Source organism: Prinia subflava, chromosome 2, assembly GCF_021018805.1.
Source record: "Prinia subflava isolate CZ2003 ecotype Zambia chromosome 2, Cam_Psub_1.2, whole genome shotgun sequence".
NCBI classification, from domain to species: Eukaryota; Metazoa; Chordata; class Aves; order Passeriformes; family Cisticolidae; genus Prinia; species Prinia subflava.
This window is the reverse complement of record NC_086248.1, coordinates 45,279,870-45,301,532: the sequence shown is the minus strand read 5'-3', so window position 1 is coordinate 45,301,532 and position 21,663 is coordinate 45,279,870. Positions and strand designations below refer to the sequence as shown.

The following is a 21,663-nucleotide window of genomic DNA, read 5'->3' as shown; positions in this document are numbered from 1 at the left end:
CCTTCTCTCTCCTGAAGGTCCATGTAAATTTGCTTCTGGTAGAAGCTCGGATGCAAGCCGAACTACTTTATGCTCTGAGAGCTATTACTCGCTATATGACCTGATGTCTCTGGCTGCCTGTTGACGTTGGAATGTTCTGCAGCTGCAGTGTGGCGGAGGAAGATACGAAGCCTCAGGACCAAGAGTAGCTATAAGTTAAGATGCCCATTGTGCCATAACTCCTTTAGTTTCAGCTATTTCCATGTTTGGAATATCACTGCTGCCACTGGGCAGCGAACGCTTGGCAGTTGACAGACAGGGTTGTGCAGATGTGCTGCCTGCTCACGGTATTTTGGCTTTAGACAGCCCGGGACGTTCTCTGAACTTGTGGCAATATAGCAAACCATAGATACGTAGATCTTGTGTTAAGGCGAATACTGCGGGAGCTGGAGCACAAAAAGAACTGGGACTTGATGACATTTGCTTTCCCTACAAGAATAATTCTAGAAAATCTTGATGCTGCTATTTGTGCAGGTGGAGTGAACAGACCCAGGCTGTTCCAGTTGAGCTAGAAGTGAAAGTGAGCACTGCTATTGTCTGAGCCTTTATTGTGTGTGGTTTCAAAAAAGCCTTGTTATTTAGATTCCCTGTTTAATCAGAACTAAACCTCTTCTGTCCACACTGATAATTTGAAAGACAGCAGTCAATTTTCTCAACTAGTTTAGCCTTAAAACCAGGATGTTTGTTCAGCATTATTTTGTGAGCTCCAAAGTGCAATGGTCTTCCTATGGAAAGAAGGGGACTGGAGTCCTCAGAGCTTCTTAGAGATCTGCCTACACAAAGTGTCGAGTAGCTTCTTGTCCTCCTTTTCACGGATGAACGAAAAAGGAGCTAGGACAGGGTGTGGGAATGTTGTTCTAGACTGCCAAACAGTCCTACTGTATTACATGCCCAACGCTGGTCTTAATGATTTTTGCAGTTGCTTAAATAACTAGGCTAAAAAACATCTATTTTTAGTAAATCAAAATGTGATTAAAATGCTGACATTTAATATACAGTGGTTTTGGAGAACACATGAATACTTTTGTATGAGTGTGAATTGCTTTTTAAATTTGTCAGTATTACTGGTATTTTTGAAATAAAGGTAACAACTTTTTCTCTTGGTGTTTTTGTGTGGTTTAACTTCAAACTTCTGTTCTTACTGGTTCTAAGACCATTTAAAATTTTTGAAACAGTAACTGAGCAAGCATGCTTAAAATCATGTGCCATGAATTTTTTAACTGAGTCTAAAATGGTGGGAGGAAAAGTTTAAAAACAGAGCTAGAGCTTCACTAACTGTAGTGGGAAAGCCTCTTCTGTACTGCTGATATTTTCACCCATTTGGATAAAGCTCTCAGGCACAAGGTGTGATTCTTGGGGTGTCTGGTGCAGGGCCAGGAGTTGGACTTGATCATGCTGATGGGTTCTTTCCAACTCAGCTGATTCTATGATTTTCTGTGATTCTGTGAAATGGGTTTTCCCAAGCCTACAAGCACAGCATCAGTTTAATTTCTATCTTCTGGTCTGGGCCTCAGCTGGTTTCTCCTTCTACAGAACCTTCTGAGAACAGTTTTAAGTTTATAGTCCAAGAAGCTAAACTATCTAAAAAGATCTAGGGGAGAAAGATTAATAAACTGTCAAAAATTGTGACTAACAGGAAGCATCTGGTGCTTCCTCTTAACTGAAAATACAGGATTTTTCATGTTCCAAAAACAGAGCAAAACTTTCCTGTCTTAAGGGCATTGTGTAGCTGAGCTGTGCCGTTCCAGTCTGTGAACAGTTGCTGCAGCGCTTGATTCTCCAGGTGCTTTCTGAGGTCAAAGGCAGACATGAATTTTCCCAAGAAACCTAAACCGGCCCTTTCCATCCTATGCTCTCTGGCCACATCCAAGTGCCCTCTCGCTTTTCCAGCAGTAAATGCTGCAGCACATCTGTGGGTGAGTGGCTTCATCTGGTCCCAGCTGCCACCAGAGCTCAAGCCACAGCCTGCACAAGTGCAATCCCAACTGCCTGCCCAGCACGCGGGGCAGCTCTGGCACAGCCCCAGCCCGCGGCTGTGGAGTGCAGCAGCCTCCCGGTGCCTCAGCTGCGGCGCTGGCGGCTCCCCCAAGGGAGAGCAGGAATGGGCCCCTGGACACGAGAGAGCTGCTGCACCGAGGTCTGTGCAGATACACCCAAATGGTAAATGGTGCCATAGAACACACCTGAAATCTGGCACTCTGGGGCTGCTTCTTACTACTTACAGGTTTTTCTCCAGAGAAAAGACAGAGGCTGGCACAGCTTGACCAGAGGGGTGCTCAGGACTCCTGTGCCACCCTCTCCTCTCACTCCAGCTCCTCTGAACATGCTTCTTCCTGCACAAAGGCCAGAGCTCACACATGGTGCTGCCCCAGGATCCCCAGCTCTGCCCTGTGCTGCAGACACAGCATTTTGGGGTCTTGGTTACAGTTTGATCTGTAGTAACTGACATAATTAGTGCTGTATTTGAACAAATTTTAATTGCCCAAGCACCACCTTGACTTGAGCCAGCCATCAGTTTCAGCTGCCTTCTGACAGAGATTTGGCCCTTGTCGATTCTGATTAGTCCTGGTGACAGGGCTTGGCCCGGGGGCGTTTTCCAGTGCCCCCACCCTGCACAGCCGGCTGTCTGCCTGCCTTGCTGTGACACAAATGCCAGGAACAAATGCCTCCAGCTTCTTCCCCACAGGGACTACTTACCCATCATCCTTTCTTTAATGCGCTCTCAAAGCAAATCCATTTGTTTCTCCCAGAAACAAATGGGACATTGAAGCCATTTATCTTCCCTTCAGCTTCAGCTAAAATTTAAATGGCAAAAGAAGGGATAATAATTGAGATATTTTTGAGCTAAGCAGAGCTGTTGGGGCCAAACCACACTGAATGTTGAGCACTTCGCTCCTGTGGGTTGCAGTGACAGAGGCAGCCACCACACAAGCTCCCAAAGCAGGGCTGAGCTTTGCTGGGCACAAGGAGCACCTGAGCTGCTGAGACACAGAGAATGGAGCAAATGTTACCACTTTCACCGAAGTCTCCTCCTCACCCCTCCCAAAACTTGGACCACGAAATCTCCCTTTCCCTGCCCTGTAAAAGCAGGGATCTAAACTAGGAAAAAAGTCTCACTGCCCTTCTACTATGGATCGACTTCCCAGCCTCCTCACTGCCTCCCCTCCCCTGGAAGCAGAGGTCTGGGCACTACCAAAGGTAGAGAGAACGGTGCCACTGAGGGAGCTCTGAATTGCCGCCTCGCAGCAAACTCCTCCCGCCTCTCCCGGGATTGCCAGGCGGAGCCGCTCCTGCTGTGCCCGGCCCGGCGCGATGCTGCCGACCCGCGGGAGCAGAGCCCGCAGCCCCTGCACAGCTGAGGTTCTCATCTGAGGGCAGGAAAAGAGAAGTGGGTCAGGCCTGTAAAGCTCGCTGTGGCCAGCCGGGCTGTTAACGCTCGAGGCCAGCGATGCGCCTGCTGAGCTAATCCATGGGCGGCAAGCAGGGACTTTACACGCTGGAAGGACGAAAACAGCAATGAACAAGCCAGCAGCAGTCAGGAGGAAAAGGGAGACAGAGGCCCCACAGATGGAGACACAGGTTCAGGGGAGACAGCTGGCCGAGGAATCTGAGAAACAGAGGCACACAGGCAGCTCCTGGGAGTGCAGGACCAACTGAAAGAAGGTAAAATCTTCTCTCACATCTCAGATATGGGTGTTTTGCCTAAAGATGTTAAGTCCCAATTCAGGAAAGACCAGCACAGCTGGATCTACATCCCAAAAGCATCAAGGCAGCAGCTGGGTTAGCTGGGAAACCTAGACCCTAGCCCCCAGTGTCAGAAGGACAGGGGATCTCCCAAGGAAAGGGCGCTGACTTTCCCTGACCACTGACAGTGTTCAGTCTGAAGTGAAGCTCATGAAGAACACAGGACAATGCCCCAATAGCGCTGGGTTTCTCTGTCACAGAAGTTCCTTAAGGTAAAAGTGTGTCAAAGTCTGTAGGTGAGATGTGGCTCCTGTCACATAACATTCATTTGCACAGCATTTTTGGTACCACAGAGGTCCAAGTACTCGCTCATAACTTACCTTTTAAAGATGAGAAGTTCAGCAAATATTTTTGTTTCATTTTTCCAGTCAAGAAACAACACAGTTACTAGACAAGTCACACTGACCAGCTCCTTCATCAAGCTCAAGTATATTGTAAAAAGTAATTACACATGCAAAAATGTTATACAAGGTCTTCCAAAGATATCATCCAGTACATAAATGCCAGCTTTTGTGACCTTTTTTTTAAATAGTCACACTCTCCAACAAGCTTACCAATGGCAATGTACAGGTATATTAGAAATACACAATTTACCCAACAAAAAACCCCCCGACTGATTAGAATGGAATGATAGACTCAGCTGGAAGAGTGATGGCTTTGAATTCTGTCAAGAAGTTTTTCTGCCACAGGTTTGAACTCTCTTTCCCAATATATTCTTTGGCAGTCCTTTATATCTCTGTCAAGGCTGCACTCCAACTCTACCTCTTCATCTGAAATCAAGGAAAATACCATCATCAGTTCCAAATAAAATATATATTCAACTATGTATTTTGTGACACACAGAGCTTACCAGCCGTGTGTGCCAATGGCTTAAAAACAACTGCACTTGAAAAAAGTTATCACTGTCTGAGGGTCTTAGATTTAACTGAAAATAAAGGATGGTAAGTAGAACAGTGAAAATGGTATTGCAGATTCTTTTATTCTCGTACCTCAGAGGTGTCTCTGAGACAAAAACTGTCTCTGATCATTTACTGTGACTGTCAGTCTGGAAAGTACCCAGAGTTTAACATTGTCCACAGCAATTTTGCTGAGGTAAGGAATCCATTCATCTGACTACAACTATGTTCTTCCTGTCCCAAATTGCTCTGCTAATCTGGACACTCTTTCAAACTCTATCTACCCTCACACTGAAGGAACTTGAACCACACTTGTTATTGTATTTACTGATGTCCTCCCTTCCTTGCAAATTTCAAAAATAAAACAACAGGACAGTTTTTATTGAAAACAATGTTAGGAATGAAAGGAAGTCATCAGTCATTTTTCCCCCTCCATTTTGCTTGGCATTGGATGTGGCAAAGAGACAAAATCTTTGAGAAAATAGAAATCAGTCTGCAACCAGAAGCATTCTCCTGAATCAGGCATTCACAAGCACAACTGATAATGCAGAACAAATGTTTTCACACAGTTTAACAGAAGAATATTTGACAGCCTTTAGGCCATGAACAGACCTAAAATGAAGGTAGAATCTCGCTCCAAATGGGCAACACTTAACCCTTGGCCTACACTATGAAAAAGCACCAGATTCACAATGTGTTAAAATAAATAACTCTGTAAGGGAGCTTATTGCACAGTCACAGCAGGTAAAGGCAACTTGGGGCTGAAGAGAAACATCAGTTACTCACATTTCGAGTCAAACTTTGTGGAGAAAAGAGATACTCCAACAGCATTTACTCTCATCCAAAAGCATGCCAAGGTGCCTGTGCAGATCAGATGGCCTGAGCTGAGACAGGTATGAAGGAGGAAATGACATTCCTGAGTGTGGAGATGGGCTCCAGTTCACACAAAGTTACCAGCACTGCAAACAGTACTTGGGTCCTGTGCCACTACACTGCAACCACCGAAATTAAAGAGGCTGATTGTGAGAAAGATTCCAAAAGGGGTTCTATGTAAGGAGATGACATTGAGAGTATTTCTGTAATAAAATAAAGATGGAAAGAACACCTGGTCTTTCAAGAAGGATGTCATATTTCTGCAGGAAGAAAGCTTGTTATCAGAGATAAAATCCAGCCTCTGTCATCAAATCTGTATTTGATGATGTCATATGATAATTTAGGTTGGAAAAAAACTCCGGAGCAGAGTCACCATGTAACAGTTTGCTCTAGTCCATGTACTGTTGAGTCCTTAACACTTTCTAGGACAGCAGCCTGTTCCAGTGCTTAACACCCGCCACGATGGAAATCCCTTTTCCTAATGTTTAATTGGAATTTTGTCTTACTACCACCTGTGCCCATTAGCTCTTGTTCTGCCAATGGCACAGTAACCAAACATACCCAAAATCAATCTCAGCAGCAGAGAAGCCAAGAGACCCTGAAGTGGAAAATAAGGGATTATGGGGTTTGTTTTCAAGGAGAATTGCTTTGCCTACTCTAGTTTTTTCTACCCGAATTAACTCTGTTCTAACACAGGGTGAGAGGGTTTTCTCTCTTTTATTAGACAGCTGTGCTCCCCAGAAGTTGACTGAGTATTTATGGAACCACCGAGGTCAAGAATTCCAGCCTACAAGAACAAGGGTCAGAAGCAGTTCAAAGCTGAAGTGTTGAACTGAAACAGTAAATTTCCCAAAGCAGAACGCGAGTAACGCTGTGGATCAGCGCGGATCAGTGTTCCGCATGCAAGCTGTGCATCCTCAGATAATTTAATTTTCCCACGACTGTCCTCAGAAACCAGCAATATTGGGTCCTGGCCAAAGAGCATATGTGCTGGCTGCAAGCCCAGGAGCAAGACAAACACACAGGGCCTGCATGCTGTGGGGGAAACTGGAGACTGGAGTGCAGACTCCTGCGGTCTGCAAGGGCTGCCCATCCTTGAAACACCGGCAAGACAGGGGCTGGCAGCCCTGGAAGTTCATCATGTCATGTAAGAGTTCACACAGAGATTCTAAAATAACCTGCTGGAATTGATACTGGAGGTAAAAGTCAGCACAACAAAAAGTCTGGAGAGAGAGGAGAAACTTTCTTTTCAGTGAAAGACCAAATAGAAGACCGTTCCCAAGACAGAAGCTCATCTCCACCGCCGCTGGTGAGGGCCTGGGCCAAAGCAAAGCTGCTGCCAGGGGCCTGGGAACAGCAGCTTCCAGAAGCTCAGAGCCAGCAGAGTGCCATGAAACTCAAGAGCTGCTGAAAGAAGGTGAATGTCAAGTGCCACTGGAAAGCAGGGCCACTGCATCCCAGGCTGCTGGGACCAGGTAGAGAAAAAGAAAAACAAATAGTGCCCTTTGTCCAGCCTTTCTCTTGGGCACATCTTTTCAGGCCATTTCCATTCCCTTTTGCTTCCTTGTATCTTTTATCATCCTGTGCCAGATGGGGGAGGGAAAAATAAAGGGGAGGAGGCCAAGCACAGCAGGTGAAGCGAGGTGTCTGCTGTGCCATGCTCCACTTTTTCTGCTTCCTGAGGGTGTGCTGACGCTCAAGTACAGTTCACTGGCTGTCAGCAGTTGCCTCCTGCTTCCTGAATGATAGAATCAGAGCAATGACAGTTCAAGGCTGTTACTGGACACAATGGCAGGAGGAAGATGTAGGACAATATTAACCAGCTGCTATTACTAAGATTTGTTGGCTCTTTGCACAGAGGAACCAGATCCAATGAATAAGATGTGCTTTTTCTACAGCTCCTCTTCTGACTACAGTGTGAAGAATGATTTGCCTTCTTATTTAATTCTAGCCTATTTCTAATTAATTACCATTCCAGCTGCATTACAATCACAACTGTAAGTGCAATTGCAATTGTACATGAACTTCCAGTTCATGGAAGTTATACTATTCAATGAGAGTTACAATTGCTATCCAGCCTGGACTTTGCAGTCAAATCAATTGTTTCAATAAGCAGTGTTAAACGCAGAGAAAAAAAAAAATACGCACGTATTTTCTAAAACAAGGATATACACCCCTCACTGTGTGCCACAAAATTCAAGCATGACTGTGGCTGTAAAGTTTGCAGATCTCTTGTAGAATGTTAAGAAGTGCAGTAATAACCTTGAAACACTGCTATTTTTGGATAAATAGATGGAATTACTGTACACATTAAGATACAGTCCATCATAGCAAGAAATGTAACACAAGGAACTATTACAGCAGCGAATATCAGTAATTCTGCTGGAAAAAAACTGGAAAAAAATCCTCACAAATCCACCCAGACCATGAGATTCCACATTCTGTCTGCGTCTGACAGTAAGTATACATCTTTAATCGATTTCCAATTAAAAGCATATCAAGCATAGTTCATTTCCTTCAATTTAATTTATATTTTAAAGATTTTTTTAAAAGATAATTGCAAGTGACCTACTCCAAAGAAAATCACATGCAAAGCAGTGCTCAAAAACTAAAGGAGGAAAATTACTAATACGACTACAGGACTATTACATAGCCACTGAACTCTAAAATTTGAAGCAAAAGTAAATGCCCAGATGAAAAGATCCCACTGGGTAAGCAAATCAAGGTCCCTGCATTCACCTTTCAGCCTTGTGGAGCAATGAGCACACCCTTCCTGGCTTTAGGGAGCAGGTGAGAAATTGTCAGGATGTTGTCCGTGCCCACAAGGAGACCATGGAGAGAAAAGGAAGGTGGCCAGGCAGCAGAGTCAGCCCACTGCACCCCAGAAATGCCACGATCCCCAGAGGCCCAGTGTGTGCTGCACAGGGACCACAGTGCTGCTGGACAGTCCACATGGCCAGCCACTGAAACCTGCAGGACAGACTTCGCACCCAAACGAATCCTGCTTTGATTTTGCTCCTTCCATTTCTTTTACTGAGGGAGAGAGCCCAGGACTACGAGTCTCACCTAGAAGTGCTGTGAGCAGCACCAGCAGCGTGTCGGTGTCTCCTCCCAAGCAGGAGGCCGTGCTCGTCATGCTCTCGCTGTAGTTCCACAGGGTTTTGCAGATCAAACACGAGAGCTGCCAGTCTGCAGGCCCGAAGTCTTGTAAGCAGTCAACCAACCTGCCAGTACCAAACAAAACCAGTGGTTTGTTCCATGGACTTTTCTCCTGAGCTCTTCAAAATCTGGCAGTCTAGAAATGTAAGCAAGCTCCATGGAAGTTTGGAGGAAAACTCTGCATTAATAAACTTCAGATGCGTCTTTCTTCCTCAGTAACTTCCCCCTCTTCATTTAGTGTAGCTCCCCAAGGATGTGGACATGCCTTTTGTCTACACATATGTGCATGCCTGCCTGCAGCTGCCCATCCTCTGTAACCTTCTAACACAGCTGACCAATTTCACTCACATACTTTGTAAATGTAACCATTTTAAAGACACTAAAATTCCATCAAATTTCTTTAGAATCTGTGACTGTCCCATATCTGTGGCTACCACTAAAGCAGAGATTGCAATCCAAGCTAAACTTTATCAGGCACCAATGATTCATCTGGAACAGGTGGTGGGAATGCAGAAGAAGATTCAGTCAGAATATTCATCTTCCTACACATCAGATCATCTCACCAAAAAACAAATCCAAAGGAATTTACTACTTCCATGATCAAAGTATTACCTTTCACATTCAGCAACATCTCAGTTTTGCAGATCTCACCCATTTCTGCATTTCCTCAGCCTGTACTCCCAGGGGACTCCTCTCAGAAATGCCTGATTTGCTAAGGACCAGTAGGTTCCAGACCTTTCTCCCCATCTCCCTTCCTTGCACTCACCAAACGCAGGCTGGATCCTAAGCAGGACTCTGAAATGAAGCTGTGACTTCCTGCCTGCACCAGCTTACACACAGTACCTATCCAGAGCTCCCATTTCCAAACTGCAGAGTTCCCAGGTCCCGGGGCTGCAGAAGTAAACCTCTTCCACCTGCTGGCCCTGGTGACCTCTCCAACAGCAATTCTTCACTGCTGTTCTCTTCTTCAACCTGAGCACCCCCTCCTTCCCTCACTGCTTCACTTCACAGAGAGATTTATAATCTGTTGATTACTAAAGGATAACTACTATATTCAGGTATGGACAAAAATAACAGTCATTGAAGACCACCCAAAAAGAGGTTTGCTTTTTTTTTTCCTCCTCTCTGAAGGCAGTCATTGTGGAACAACAGGAGGCATCTAATGAAAAGCCAGAAGAACTTGCCCTGTTTTTTAAAATTTAACTCTCTGATAAGACTAATTCTCCATTTTCTTTGGGCCACTATATATTGATACAATAACCTCAGTTCCAAAAATCCAAAGAGCTGGTTTGGCACAGTCAGGATGATCTCCTTAACAACCACTTCCAAATTTTCTAGATTCATTCCATGCTGTTACTGTTTTTTGTTATTTCCCTCTCAAATTTTCAGACACAGTATAGAAAATTCTGAATTTGTATGATTCTATAGGCTACAGAATATTCTATATAATAGAAATTTCTCACATTTATTATTCAATTTGCCAGCAACTTATTTTTATTCTCCTTTTCCAGGAGTAAGTTAACTAGAATGTGGGAAGGAAGGATGAGAAGACTATGCATTGTTTACACTGTATAAAAAAGTAAGTATATGATGTATGAACAGGAAAGCATTTCAAAGTGAGGCATATTGTTTCATAACTGAGGGCTGTACCAACTGCTTTACAAGCACAGGAACATGATCTTTCATGTTGCTCCAATTAAGCTGGATCCGCTATTATCTGAACATCAAAGCCACAAGTGTTGCAGCCACAGTGGTTTTTCAAGGTCTAATATCCCTTGCAGTGTTAGAGTGCCTTTAACTTGAACTCCCAGAGAGTGGAGACTCAGGAGCTGTTCTCTGCCAAGCACAGCTACATCAGGTAGCTTTCCCTACAGAACCAAGTGGTTACAGAAATTACAAGGGGCCATGTGGGATATCAGTTCCTGAAGTACCTCCACACTCGCACCAGACACTGACTGTGCTGTTCACTGTAGCCCAGCTAGCATCCAGCTAAGCCAAGCACAAGCAGCTGCTGCAAAGCCAGGCCTTAGTTGTTTTCTTCTGCGGTACCCTCTGCTGTGTACATCAGAGGTGCTCTTTGAGAGACTTTTCTGTGGGGTTTGGCTGTATGAAAAGCTTGTTCTCAAAGAACTTTAGATACCAAGTATCTACTGTTCTGGCATCTTTATTACGAGCTACTGGCCCCAAGCGAAAAAGAATCCAACTGAAAGTTTTTGGCCAAACTACTCAAAATTGCCATTACTCAAGCACAACCAGGAACTTACTTTCCAATTCCTCCTTCTTCCATCAGAAAAGCCCGTTTGTTCTCATCTATTGTGAGATTGAGCAGAACTCCACAGGCAGGAAAACAGACCTCACGGTTCTTGGAATCGAGCAACGCAATCATGAACTTGTATACTGGATTGTAAAGAAGGAAACAATATTACTAGGAAGATGGTTTTCCCATAAATGTGGCATTACAACATACTTATTAGACAGCAGTCAAATGTGGGATATCCTATCCAAAAATTCACCCTTGTAGCGTGTTACTGTGACAGTTGCAGAGGAGGCACATGACAGAGTAACATCATGCTGAACATCAGTTTCCTTCAAAACAACACATCAGAAATTCTAGTAATAAAAATACACCAAAGAAATGTGAAAATCCCATCAGAAGAGGCTAAGTTGACCAACCTGAATTGCAGCTTGTTCCTTGAAAGTATCACCCCCTCTCTTTGCATCCCAGAGTCAGCAGAAACTGCAAGGATTTGGCATCTGGCACTCCGAGAGGGAAGCTCTTTCCCCTGTAAGTGCAGGGTTGCTCCAGACTGCACCAAGTCCAGCTGCAAGTGCAGCAGCCTGGGGCTCCCATAGGAGCCAGGCACAGACGTGCAGCATCCAGCAGCACCTGCTGGCCTCACTGACAGGAAGCCTCTCAGCAGTTCCTGAGCTTGGCACACCAACACTACAGTCTCTCCTAGCTGGAAAATTTAGTTCTTTGACTGAGACTGTTCACCAGGAACCAGCTGCCATGGGTCACTTCTCCCTTCAAACACAGTGATGTGCCACCCTTGGAATAAAGAGTTGCACACTGTGGCATGATCGCCTCAATTTCAGCACCAAGAGGCAGACCAAAAACCCACCAAAATTTACAGTGAACTGGTGTCTAAGCCGATGACACACCTTCTGTGGATAGCAAGGAGATGCCTTTTTTTTCCCCAAAGCTCTTTAGATACCCAAGCAAAAGGACTTGAGAAGACTTGTACCCTACTTGTACCCCGAGGCAAACAGGAGGTTGTTGCTGAGGCAGTCAAATCCTAGCCATGTGTTACAAAGCACTAACAAGCTGTCAAACATGGGAATCAAAAGTCTGAGATTACGAACCTAAATGAGATTTTAGTTGGATTTTCATTTTATACCATATCACTACTAACCTGCAGGATCTGAAAACCTATTTGAGTAAAGGGAAATTTCAAATTTGAAACTTCATGAAGAAGAGTTTTTGTAGTATTTACCTCTGTGAAAGTACCATGGCATGTTTTTCCTACGCCAATATTTCCATTTTAATGACACTGAAATAAAATGGTGCTTATAATGACTGTTACTGGATTCTAATGTTTGCCTAATTTGCAAAACATCAGGGAAGACTGCTTTTACCCTTTAACTGAGACAGCTTATTAATAATCTTTTCTTTTTAGAACCATGGACATTTAAAAATAGAACTCCTACAAATGCAAAAGTAACTCACTCTTTTTCTGCATGATGAAGTCACGGATCTCATGATGCTGGGAAAGATTGCCAAAGACTCTGACAGCCTCCACAACTGCATCCATATTGTCACTCATTAACAGCTTTACAAGTACTATTGGTTTGCAGAGAAATTGAATACAAAGAATTACTTGTAAGTCACAAATACATGGTTGTTTTTTTATCAGTGAGTATCAGAATGCAAACAGCAACAGCAATAAACATAATAAATGGGAGCAGTTGTCTGCCTGGTGGTAGCAAAGGGGATGAGCTGATGGTAGAACAAGAATGAAATTGTGTAGGGCTTTGAAGATAAAACAAAGAGCTCCAATATGGGACTAAATGCAAAGGAAGAAACGAGGAGTTATGGAGATAGTCTAAGCACAGTTGTAATAATGGGAGCCAGTTTTGCTATGCAGTTTTGAGTGGGCTCATATGAAAATCCAGGAAGGCATAATTTTAAAAATGTTGTAATATAAAAGAGAATTGATTTAGATCCCAAACAGATGGTCTTATGGTGGGATGTCTCCTAAAGCTCAAATTATTTTCTGACATAAGCTCTGTTTTCTCTCAGTTCTGCTATAACAAGCAAACACATTTTCTTTGAACAGCTACTTAATATTGTCCCAATCTGAAGCATTCAATTCCTTGCTGCTTTTCTGCTTAGTAGTTTCACATACGATGTGTTGCAATACGGAACACAACTTGAACTTGGCTTAAAGAGACATCTGAAGGGATTTTGTCCATCAGTCATATCAAACAGTAAGTATTCTCAAAACATCTGCAGGAGCAGAAAGCTTGCTGGTGTTCCATCAAAAGGTTTCCTCTTTCCTCAGTTCAGGAAGGCAACGGGACTAGCTCCACATGCCAACAAATAGGACAGAAGTAATTTTTTTCCAACCAGCAACAAGAAGCAGCTGGCTTATAGGTGATAAAATGAGTCGTGACAGAACAGCAGAGCTGTTACCTACAGAGAATATGATGACTACCAGTCCAGGCACAGGCTGACAGCCAGGATATTTTTTCCTATTCCTCATTCTACCTGTTGTGAGAACTTCAGGTTCTGCCTCTCCCCAATGCCATGTCCATTTAGACAGAGAGATGTGCAAGACACAGCCTCTCTACCTTTTGTACAACATTAACACAGCAGTCCCAGAAGTCAGTGCAGTTCCTACACTGATTCTTGTCCATAATGTCAGAGGGGAGAGAATCACTCAGTACAATATTGCCAATGAATTTACAAGCCAGAAACAGACAGAAATCAAATTTTACAGATACAGAAAGTAACAAGAAGAAAAAAGCCCTCTTGCCATACTGTGATTAGAAGGAAAAACCAGCATGATTATTTTGGCTCAGGTATATGGATTTTAAACAAACCTAGCAACACCTGATGAACAGAAAACAATACAGCAAATTCCTTTTCAGGGGAAAAGAAAGGCTTTTGTGAACAACCCAACTATTTTCATGTAAGTCATAGTATTGTTTTTTAAAAAAAGGAAAATCATTATTTAAAGAATTTAGCCCTATGAACCTTATTCTCCTGCAATGTAACACCACAAAATGTTATCAGTGTCTTTACTTCTGTTGTGTCAAAATGTTTCTGCTTTCTAAAAGCTATATAAAAAGTACTAGTTTAAAAGTCCTTACTTTCAGCAATGTGTAGCTTCTTGTCTTGAACTGCAGAATTCTTCACTTGGTAGTAAGACAAATTGTTGATTGTTGTTGCAGCATTGATGACCAACTCTTCACAGGCTTCGACTGACTTATATTCTGAGAGCAAAAAAACCCAAAACATATGCATATATAGATAAACACATACATGTGTCTAATTTTACTGTGCACTAGATCCCAGAAGCAAACTGAGTAATAATTTACACAGCCACTACTACAGTCAAACCTTCTGTTGTTCAGTAACATGGCAGAAGCTAACACGAACACCTGATCCAAAAACAGGAATACAAAACCACTCTTGCCCATTATTAACTTATAGAAATCACTGTGACTCAGGCAACACAGTTAAAAATTTAGGTAATTAAGACATTTTACATATCCTGTTTGCTGTTTTAAGATGGCACTGAGGAGAGTCCACATGCAGAAACAGACATGGAGAAATGCCAAGGACTATTATACTGAACTGTCAGGTATCTAGGAAAAAATGGATAAAATTCCTTCAACAATATTTGAAAGATTTTTCTCTTTGAGTGTCTAACAGAATGTTTACCTGTACAGAAGTCTGAAAGACTTATTTGTCCAAGGTCTGTGACCTCAGAACCCAAGAGTGAATAAAATAAAAGAGGGGTAAGTTCATAGGGAGACAGAACATTTTGTAGTAAATTCATTGATAGTGTGCTCAAGAAGAGGAGAGGGCGACAGAGAGAAGTTTTGAAGGTCAAAAGCACTTACAAAATCATTAAGACGGTTTCAACCCATGAGACAGAACCAAGTTCTGAGTCTGACTTGTCTCATCCCTCATGACTGGTAAGACAGTGCATAATCAGGTTTATTATCTTTAGCATAATATTTAATGTTCTCATTACACAGTAAAATATACCGAGCTGTTTAAGATGCATCTTGTCTCAGTTAAACTCTGTTATGGGGAGACCAGCCCTGGTCTGTAATTAGATTTACAAGGGGATCAGTAAGTGGTAAAGGAACTGCAGTCCTAACCCTCCATTTGGAGGGAGACACTCTCTTCCATCTGAAAGAGATAAAAGGTTGGAAGACTGAAAAAGAAGAAAAAAGTAAGAGAAAATTATTTGAAGAGGATGAAAGTTATGGGTGCAGAGAACAGAAATAATACTTAATCCAAAACAGTCACAAAAAGTGCAAACGTTAAAAACAAAAACCCAAACCTTAAAAAAAACCCCAAACCAAACCACACATCTATACAGCACCTGATAAGAACAAACTTTCCTTATATATTACCTCTCAGTGAGGTAGTTTGTTTTCCTATCTTTAATGATCCTATCTGCAAATCCGATCACTGAATTAAAGACTTCTACAACATCTTTCCCCAGATACTGAAAAGTCAGTACCAAAGTAGCAATGCTTTCACTGTCTCAAGCAAGCCTTCTACACAAAACAGTTTATGAATATCAGCCTATCAGACTTTGGGGGTTTTTTTGCAATGGAAAGTTCTAAACTCTCTGTAGGCTGAAGGAAGATAACAAACACAACACAACTTTTATTACCTAGTACTGTCACAAGTAATCCTACAACAGGATGGGCAGCTGCCAGAGCTGCGCCTACTCTAGGGTGAATGGAGAGATTGGCCAGCACTCTTATCAGTTTTATCAGAACATCTTCTGCTTCTGAAGGATACTTTAGGTGGTTTTTTCCTTCTCTATCATGGTGCCATGTCGGTGCACTCAAATCAAGTTCACAGTAGGTTTGGAACAATGATATCAAGGTGCTAACGCTTTCTTTTTCTTGAAAAAATTGCTCCCGTGACTGGTCATTCTTTGCTGTTAAATTACCAAGGATGAAGATGATACAGACAACCAAATCCTGTAAAAAAATAAATAAACAAACCATGTTACGTGGGAAATATCAGAAGGTGGCAGCTGCTTAAAAAGAAGATAATACTTCATTTGCTTCCCAACTCAGATAATAGCACATCCAGAACAACTGAAGGAATGCCAAACACAGCAACCAGAAATAATTTTTTATGCTACCAACTTTCATAATCTGATTTACAGAAGAAATCAAAAACATCTGACAGAACTAGTATAGCACTGGAGTAATTACTAATGGGATATACTTAGTATAGGTCATCTATTTTTACCAAGCCCACAGTAATCTTAAAACTTCTTAAAACCACACTTTATATAACTACAATAATCATATGGGCCAGAATTTACTAATCTTTCAAGTAAGCAAGTGTCAGCTGTGACGTGCAGAGACCACAACCTTTCCTTTTCTAGGCCTGGTAACCACTGTAGAAGTTAAACTCCTTCCCCTTGATTTGTTACTGTTAAATCCAAATTAGATTTTATTCATTTTGTTGTTCACTCTAACTGTTTACAGAGGGTTGAATTATTTGTTCCAGATTTTTACCAGAAATATAATCTAAATTGATTGGTCTGTCATTCTCCAGTTCCTCTTCTTTCTCCTTTTAAAAAACAGGCACCCTACAACCTTACAATTCTTCATAGCTTTTCAAGAATCCCAGAGACTGAGATCCTCCTTTCTGTCCTTTTGTAAACACCAAAAGGTAAATTTCCTCAGCTGGTTTGACAACATTTAATATGCTTCAGCTTGTTTTTTAGTGATAAAAGAATCCAAGCTGAAGTAGAGATTATTCATTTGGTCATACTTTCAGAAAAAGAAGAAAAAAAAGAAAGGCATTTCACACTTCACTATTCACAGTGGTATCTGTCAATAATGCTCACCTTCTTCTGAACACCAAAGCAATTATTTCCTTGTTGTCTTCTCACTGTACTATAAAAAGTTTTCTTTTTATGTCCCTTTGTAGTTGCACCTCATATTGTGTTCTGTTGGCTTTTTTTTTTCTCATTTTACGTGCTCTTCCTACCCTTTTATTTTTACCATTGCTGAATGAGACCTACACTTCCTAGTTTTCTAAGGTATCTTGAGATCTCATGATTTAACCAAGTTGCTCTCCCCTAAAGCACTTTCTAACCTGGCCTTCATTCTGTACATACTGAGATACAACCTTTCAGTGGCAAGACTAGTGGATCCTAACTCAATGGCATTCACCAACATCCCCATCTTTTTCTTACCCATCCCTATGTGACAAGAAAAAAATAAATTCTGAAAGTCTAAAGTAACTCAAGTTTAAACTATTTAAAACATTTCCCTCTGTCACTCACATCAAAACCTACTCATTTTTTAAAAAGTCTGCAGCTTTAGCTTAATGGTGCAGGTAAAGCAACAGCATTTCTTCAAGTACATGAGAACCATCTACCTTTAGCTGCTAATCTGCTGTACTTGCAATAACCTAGAATTTTGCTTAACAATTCATACACTGTTGTTCTTCAAATATAGTCATATTTACACATATTCTAACCCTCCCTGTTATTAGTAATATACGTTAACCAGGCACAGTCTAACATGCCTTCATCAGTAAGTTTCAGGTCTTAAGCCTCTGCCACAAGACACTGGCAATAACATCTTCTCAAGAAGATGAATTCTATACCTGAACATGAGAAGCAGCAGTCTTCTAAGTGAGGAAATGTTTTTCACATCCATGTACTTAATAATATCATTCTGTAGGACCCACTTCCACTTGTTTTTTTTAAATAGGCATCATATTTTTGTTAGGATCTAAATGTCATCAAGACAATTTTTTATGAATATTCTTAATGACTAACCACTAAGAGCTTTCACCTTTGGTAGCACAACACCCAACTCACAAAGGCTGTAAAAATTTGAAACAAACAACTGATGAATCAGAAGAGAGAACTGAAAAAAGCAGGCAGTCTAGTTTGACTCGTTTATATTGACTTTCTAATTTTGGTCAAAATGATATCAGCCCAGCAACAGCTCTACCCAATCAGGAAAGAGACAAACAGGTACCGCACAGCAATCAACTGATATTTTGAGAAGTGTGATCTCAGCTGTGCTTTCCACCTACAGCCCAGCAAAACAAACTTATAAAATACTTCTTTTTTAGCTAAGCACATCCGGCTTTAATAGAATAGTACCAAAGTTTCATTATCTTCCAGTGAAAATTTAACTAGCAAAGTCAAAGAGGAAAGCTGTACAACTTCTCCTGAGTAGTACAATGCTCAAGGGTTTGCATGATTTTTGGCTATATTTCTTCAAGTGCTCACGGGTAAGGACTGCAAGAGTAAGAAACACAATCTTAGAATGGCTGTGTAAAAAAATACATGCAAAGCTACGTGATATTTTGAAAGTGCTTGCAAGATTAAACCTGTGCAAGGCCCACGGGCCTTTCTGTATCTAGCACCTTTCTGTACGTAGTAAAAAATCAATATCATAGAGATTACTGTGCATTTCCACATGTTTGGATTATCAACTGCATATGGAATTTCGGACATTCTTTCACACTTACAGAAAAATTATGTGTATCAGATCAATTTATATAATATGGAAGTTTAAACATGCATTGCACTAAAGACAAACTAGATTAAAGACAATAATTACACTCAGTTATTTAATCTTTTTTATAGTGAGGCACTCATGTGAGACATGATGAACACAGAGTGTATTCAAACCTGAGTGGAAGGCTATATACGAGAGCACACAGCTTCAGTTACACAAATAAACTTGAACAAACAAATCAAGAAAAGCTTGAGAAGATCATTTTCTTCGCTTCCTATCTGTGAAGAAACTGCAATATGTTGGGTTTTGAGGTGGTAATGGCGCTACATACTCCATCAGCATTTAACTCTTATTCTTCTGGCAACTAAAACATCAACATTCGATCATCATGGATATGAAAGATTTTTTTGCTTATCTACTTCTAAAACTCACTTCCTTGCACTGCCCCATGTACCTGCTGAGTCACAGAACCTGACAGCAGTTTATCTTGGCAATTAAAGTTCACCTGCCCTTCAGTGTAAGCATGATGAGCACAGGTACAGACTGTACAGGCCTCCTTATCAGTATGGAAGGAAAGCAAATTAGGTCAGTAGTTTCTAACTAAAACAAGATCAATAAGGAAGGACAGTCCAATCTAGAACCTCTGAATGCTGGCCAAGTACCTGTTGTTACTTTATTTGGTGTCTGGAGCCTCAGAATGAGGGGGATGGTACAAAACAAAAGGTCAGATGCCAGCAGCTCAGTTCCTATTGAATCATCAGCTGTAAATGAAATCTGCTTTCCCTGTTAGACAAATTTCAGTAGAGTTAGTCAAAATTCTACCACCTGGCCTGCTTCTCATTCAAATCTAATTCACACTTCACTTCCAAATTTGTATTTCGCCTTATTATGCACATGGGAAAGAAAGATCTGGAGTTTTCTTTGCAGGGTCTGATAGTCTACTTGTAGGTAAAATTACTGTAGTTATACTAACCCGGAGCAAATCTCTTCCAAATAGAGTAGAGATTCATCTTGAAGTGACATTCTAGCTGGGAAAATTTCTGTTCAAACCCAAAAATGACAGCTGTCACAACATGAAACTCAATTTAAAGAATAAAAAAAGGGAGAGAGGGCAGTGGTGCAGAAAACCCTGGAAGTATCAAAACCGAATAGGCAACCTCTTGACTGAGGAATGTGAAATAAGGAGCAGAGAGGAGAAGTTTTGCCACAGTGACAAGCAGGGAGTACTTTGTCAGTAAAAAGAACCTCCTTCCCCCCCAAGTATTAATGAATTTGAGGAGAACGAGAGAACATTAGTAAAATGTAATTATACTTCTGTGCATTCACACCATAGGACCCTACCCAATAATTTCTACATCCCAAAATCTGATCTGTTCAGCTAAACTTTTCAGAAAAGGGTTCATTTGCACTTAGTAAATTTCAGCAATCAAGAACTTGTGCTTAGGTTTGTTTATGGACACTTGAAGACCTGGGAAAGGTAAAGAACAAAAGCAAGCACACTGGCACTAAAAACCAGTATTTGATGAAAAGCTGTGCAGGCTCTCTAAAAAAACAGTATTTCAGAAATTAAATTAATTAAAACTTTAAAAAAAAAGTTGAAAACCATATCCTCCATGGTATTGCTCCAATGACTGCTGATCTCTCTGGTTAAAATCTTTATTCTTATTAGTACTTTAAATTTGAACAGCTTCAGCCCCTATTTCTTATCAGCTCTTTTTTTTTCTAGATTAAGGATTGGTCTACTAACAGAAACATCTTCCTTGTGCAGATCCTATTAATAGGCAGCTTGCTAATGGTTTGACCTTTGTCATGGATAAATTAATTTCCTTGAGGCATTTTAACTCTAGTAACTCTTAGCTTTTTTTAGAGGTGTTTCCAAGCTTTCAGCATCATTTAGAGAAATTAGATCAAAAACTACAATAACATATTTTAATAACAGTGTGTCTCACGAAGCAGTAATATCTTATTATTATTGACATTCTATTGTTTACCTATCTAGTAATTACATACACTCAGTTGTATGATACTTGCCAATGAAGACTGCTTCATTACAAACTTTGAACAGTGCATTTCTGATAATTTTACACTCAGTGTACAGATCAAATATTCTGCACTTCTCGTAACATTTTTGCCTTTTCTTTCAGCCAAAAAAAAAAAAAAAATCACAACGAAAGCATTAGGAAGATGCACATACACTTTTCAGCTCAGCACACTGTCAGAAATCGTACTGTAGGGAAAGAGTGACCTTCTGTAGTTATTCACATTTATCAGCAGGGAAATTCCTTCAGAGTTGTCAGAATATCTATCCTAGAATTGCTACTTCCTTCTCAGAAAAAAAACAAAAACAAAAAGAAACGAATTCAGAGAGAATGATTGATCAGTTATAAATATATAAGTACACACACAAAACACTGGAGAAAAATCTTGTATTTTTTGCTCTTTAATGATCAATTATATTAATGATAACCTCCTTTAAAGATCATTTCCCTTTTTTAAATTATCCTAAAAACTATTATAATGTGAGGAAACTATTATAAGCTGAGGAGAAATACAACTGAAAATATGTACTAGTAAATGTAGGAGAAAAGAACCACATTGTTGATGCAAGTTCTTGTAGGGTTACCTTGACAAGCATTTTAGCACAACAGTGGCATAAACAGCACTCAATCTCCTCTCCATACAGAGTTTCTTTCCTCTCCCTCCTTGCTGCCTCAGTATTTGCTGTCAAAGAAACATTTGTGTGGCTGTTCAACAAACTAGACAGGAAAGCAACGCAGATGATAACCAGGATAGGACTGGGGTTCTTTTTTTTCAGTTTAGGGTTATTGGAACCTGGGTCAGTCCTCTGACATGATGTATTGGTGCTGTCACACAAACAACTGTCCGCAGCCCAACTGAGGGATGGTGGCACAGAGGAAAAAGTGAGTAACCAAAACACAAAGAACACTTGGGTCAGCACTGATAACCACTTATTTAGACGCAAGCAGTGGACACAGGAAGACACCATCGTCCCTAGTAACAATGTTAATGGAAAAGCCCTTTGGTATCTCAGGGACTGTGATGGCACTCAGCAGAATACCAGTAACAGTCCTGAAGTATTTAAAAGGCAAACGTGTACCTGAACTAAACACAGGTGCAGCACTACATTGTATAAGGAAGAGCCTGTGGTTGCTTTTGGGCATTACATGACTTATGTTTT

The 21,663-nt window shown here is 41.2% G+C and overlaps 2 protein-coding genes across 16 annotated transcripts in view; one reads left to right on the top strand and one right to left on the bottom strand.

Annotated features, from left to right (window-relative positions):
* Window positions 1-1,135, top strand: part of SESN1 (sestrin 1) — a 78,511-nt gene extending 77,376 nt beyond the window's left edge. For all 4 annotated transcript variants that reach the window (XM_063389775.1, XM_063389774.1, XM_063389778.1 and 1 more), the window contains exon 10: window positions 18-1,135. In XM_063389775.1, the coding sequence (XP_063245845.1) occupies window positions 18-104 (87 nt within the window). In that variant the 3' untranslated portion in view covers window positions 105-1,135. The remainder of the gene's footprint in view (window positions 1-17) is intronic.
* A 3,058-nt stretch (window positions 1,136-4,193) lies between these two features.
* ARMC2 (armadillo repeat containing 2) overlaps window positions 4,194-21,663 on the bottom strand; it is a 64,536-nt gene continuing 47,066 nt past the window's right edge. For all 12 annotated transcript variants that reach the window (XM_063389761.1, XM_063389768.1, XM_063389769.1 and 9 more), the window contains 6 exons: window positions 15,629-15,944; window positions 14,085-14,207; window positions 12,439-12,552; window positions 10,976-11,108; window positions 8,619-8,776; window positions 4,194-4,553 (listed from right to left, as the gene is read on the bottom strand). In XM_063389761.1, the coding sequence (XP_063245831.1) occupies window positions 4,420-4,553; window positions 8,619-8,776; window positions 10,976-11,108; window positions 12,439-12,552; window positions 14,085-14,207; window positions 15,629-15,944 (978 nt within the window). In that variant the 3' untranslated portion in view covers window positions 4,194-4,419. The remainder of the gene's footprint in view (window positions 4,554-8,618; window positions 8,777-10,975; window positions 11,109-12,438; window positions 12,553-14,084; window positions 14,208-15,628; window positions 15,945-21,663) is intronic.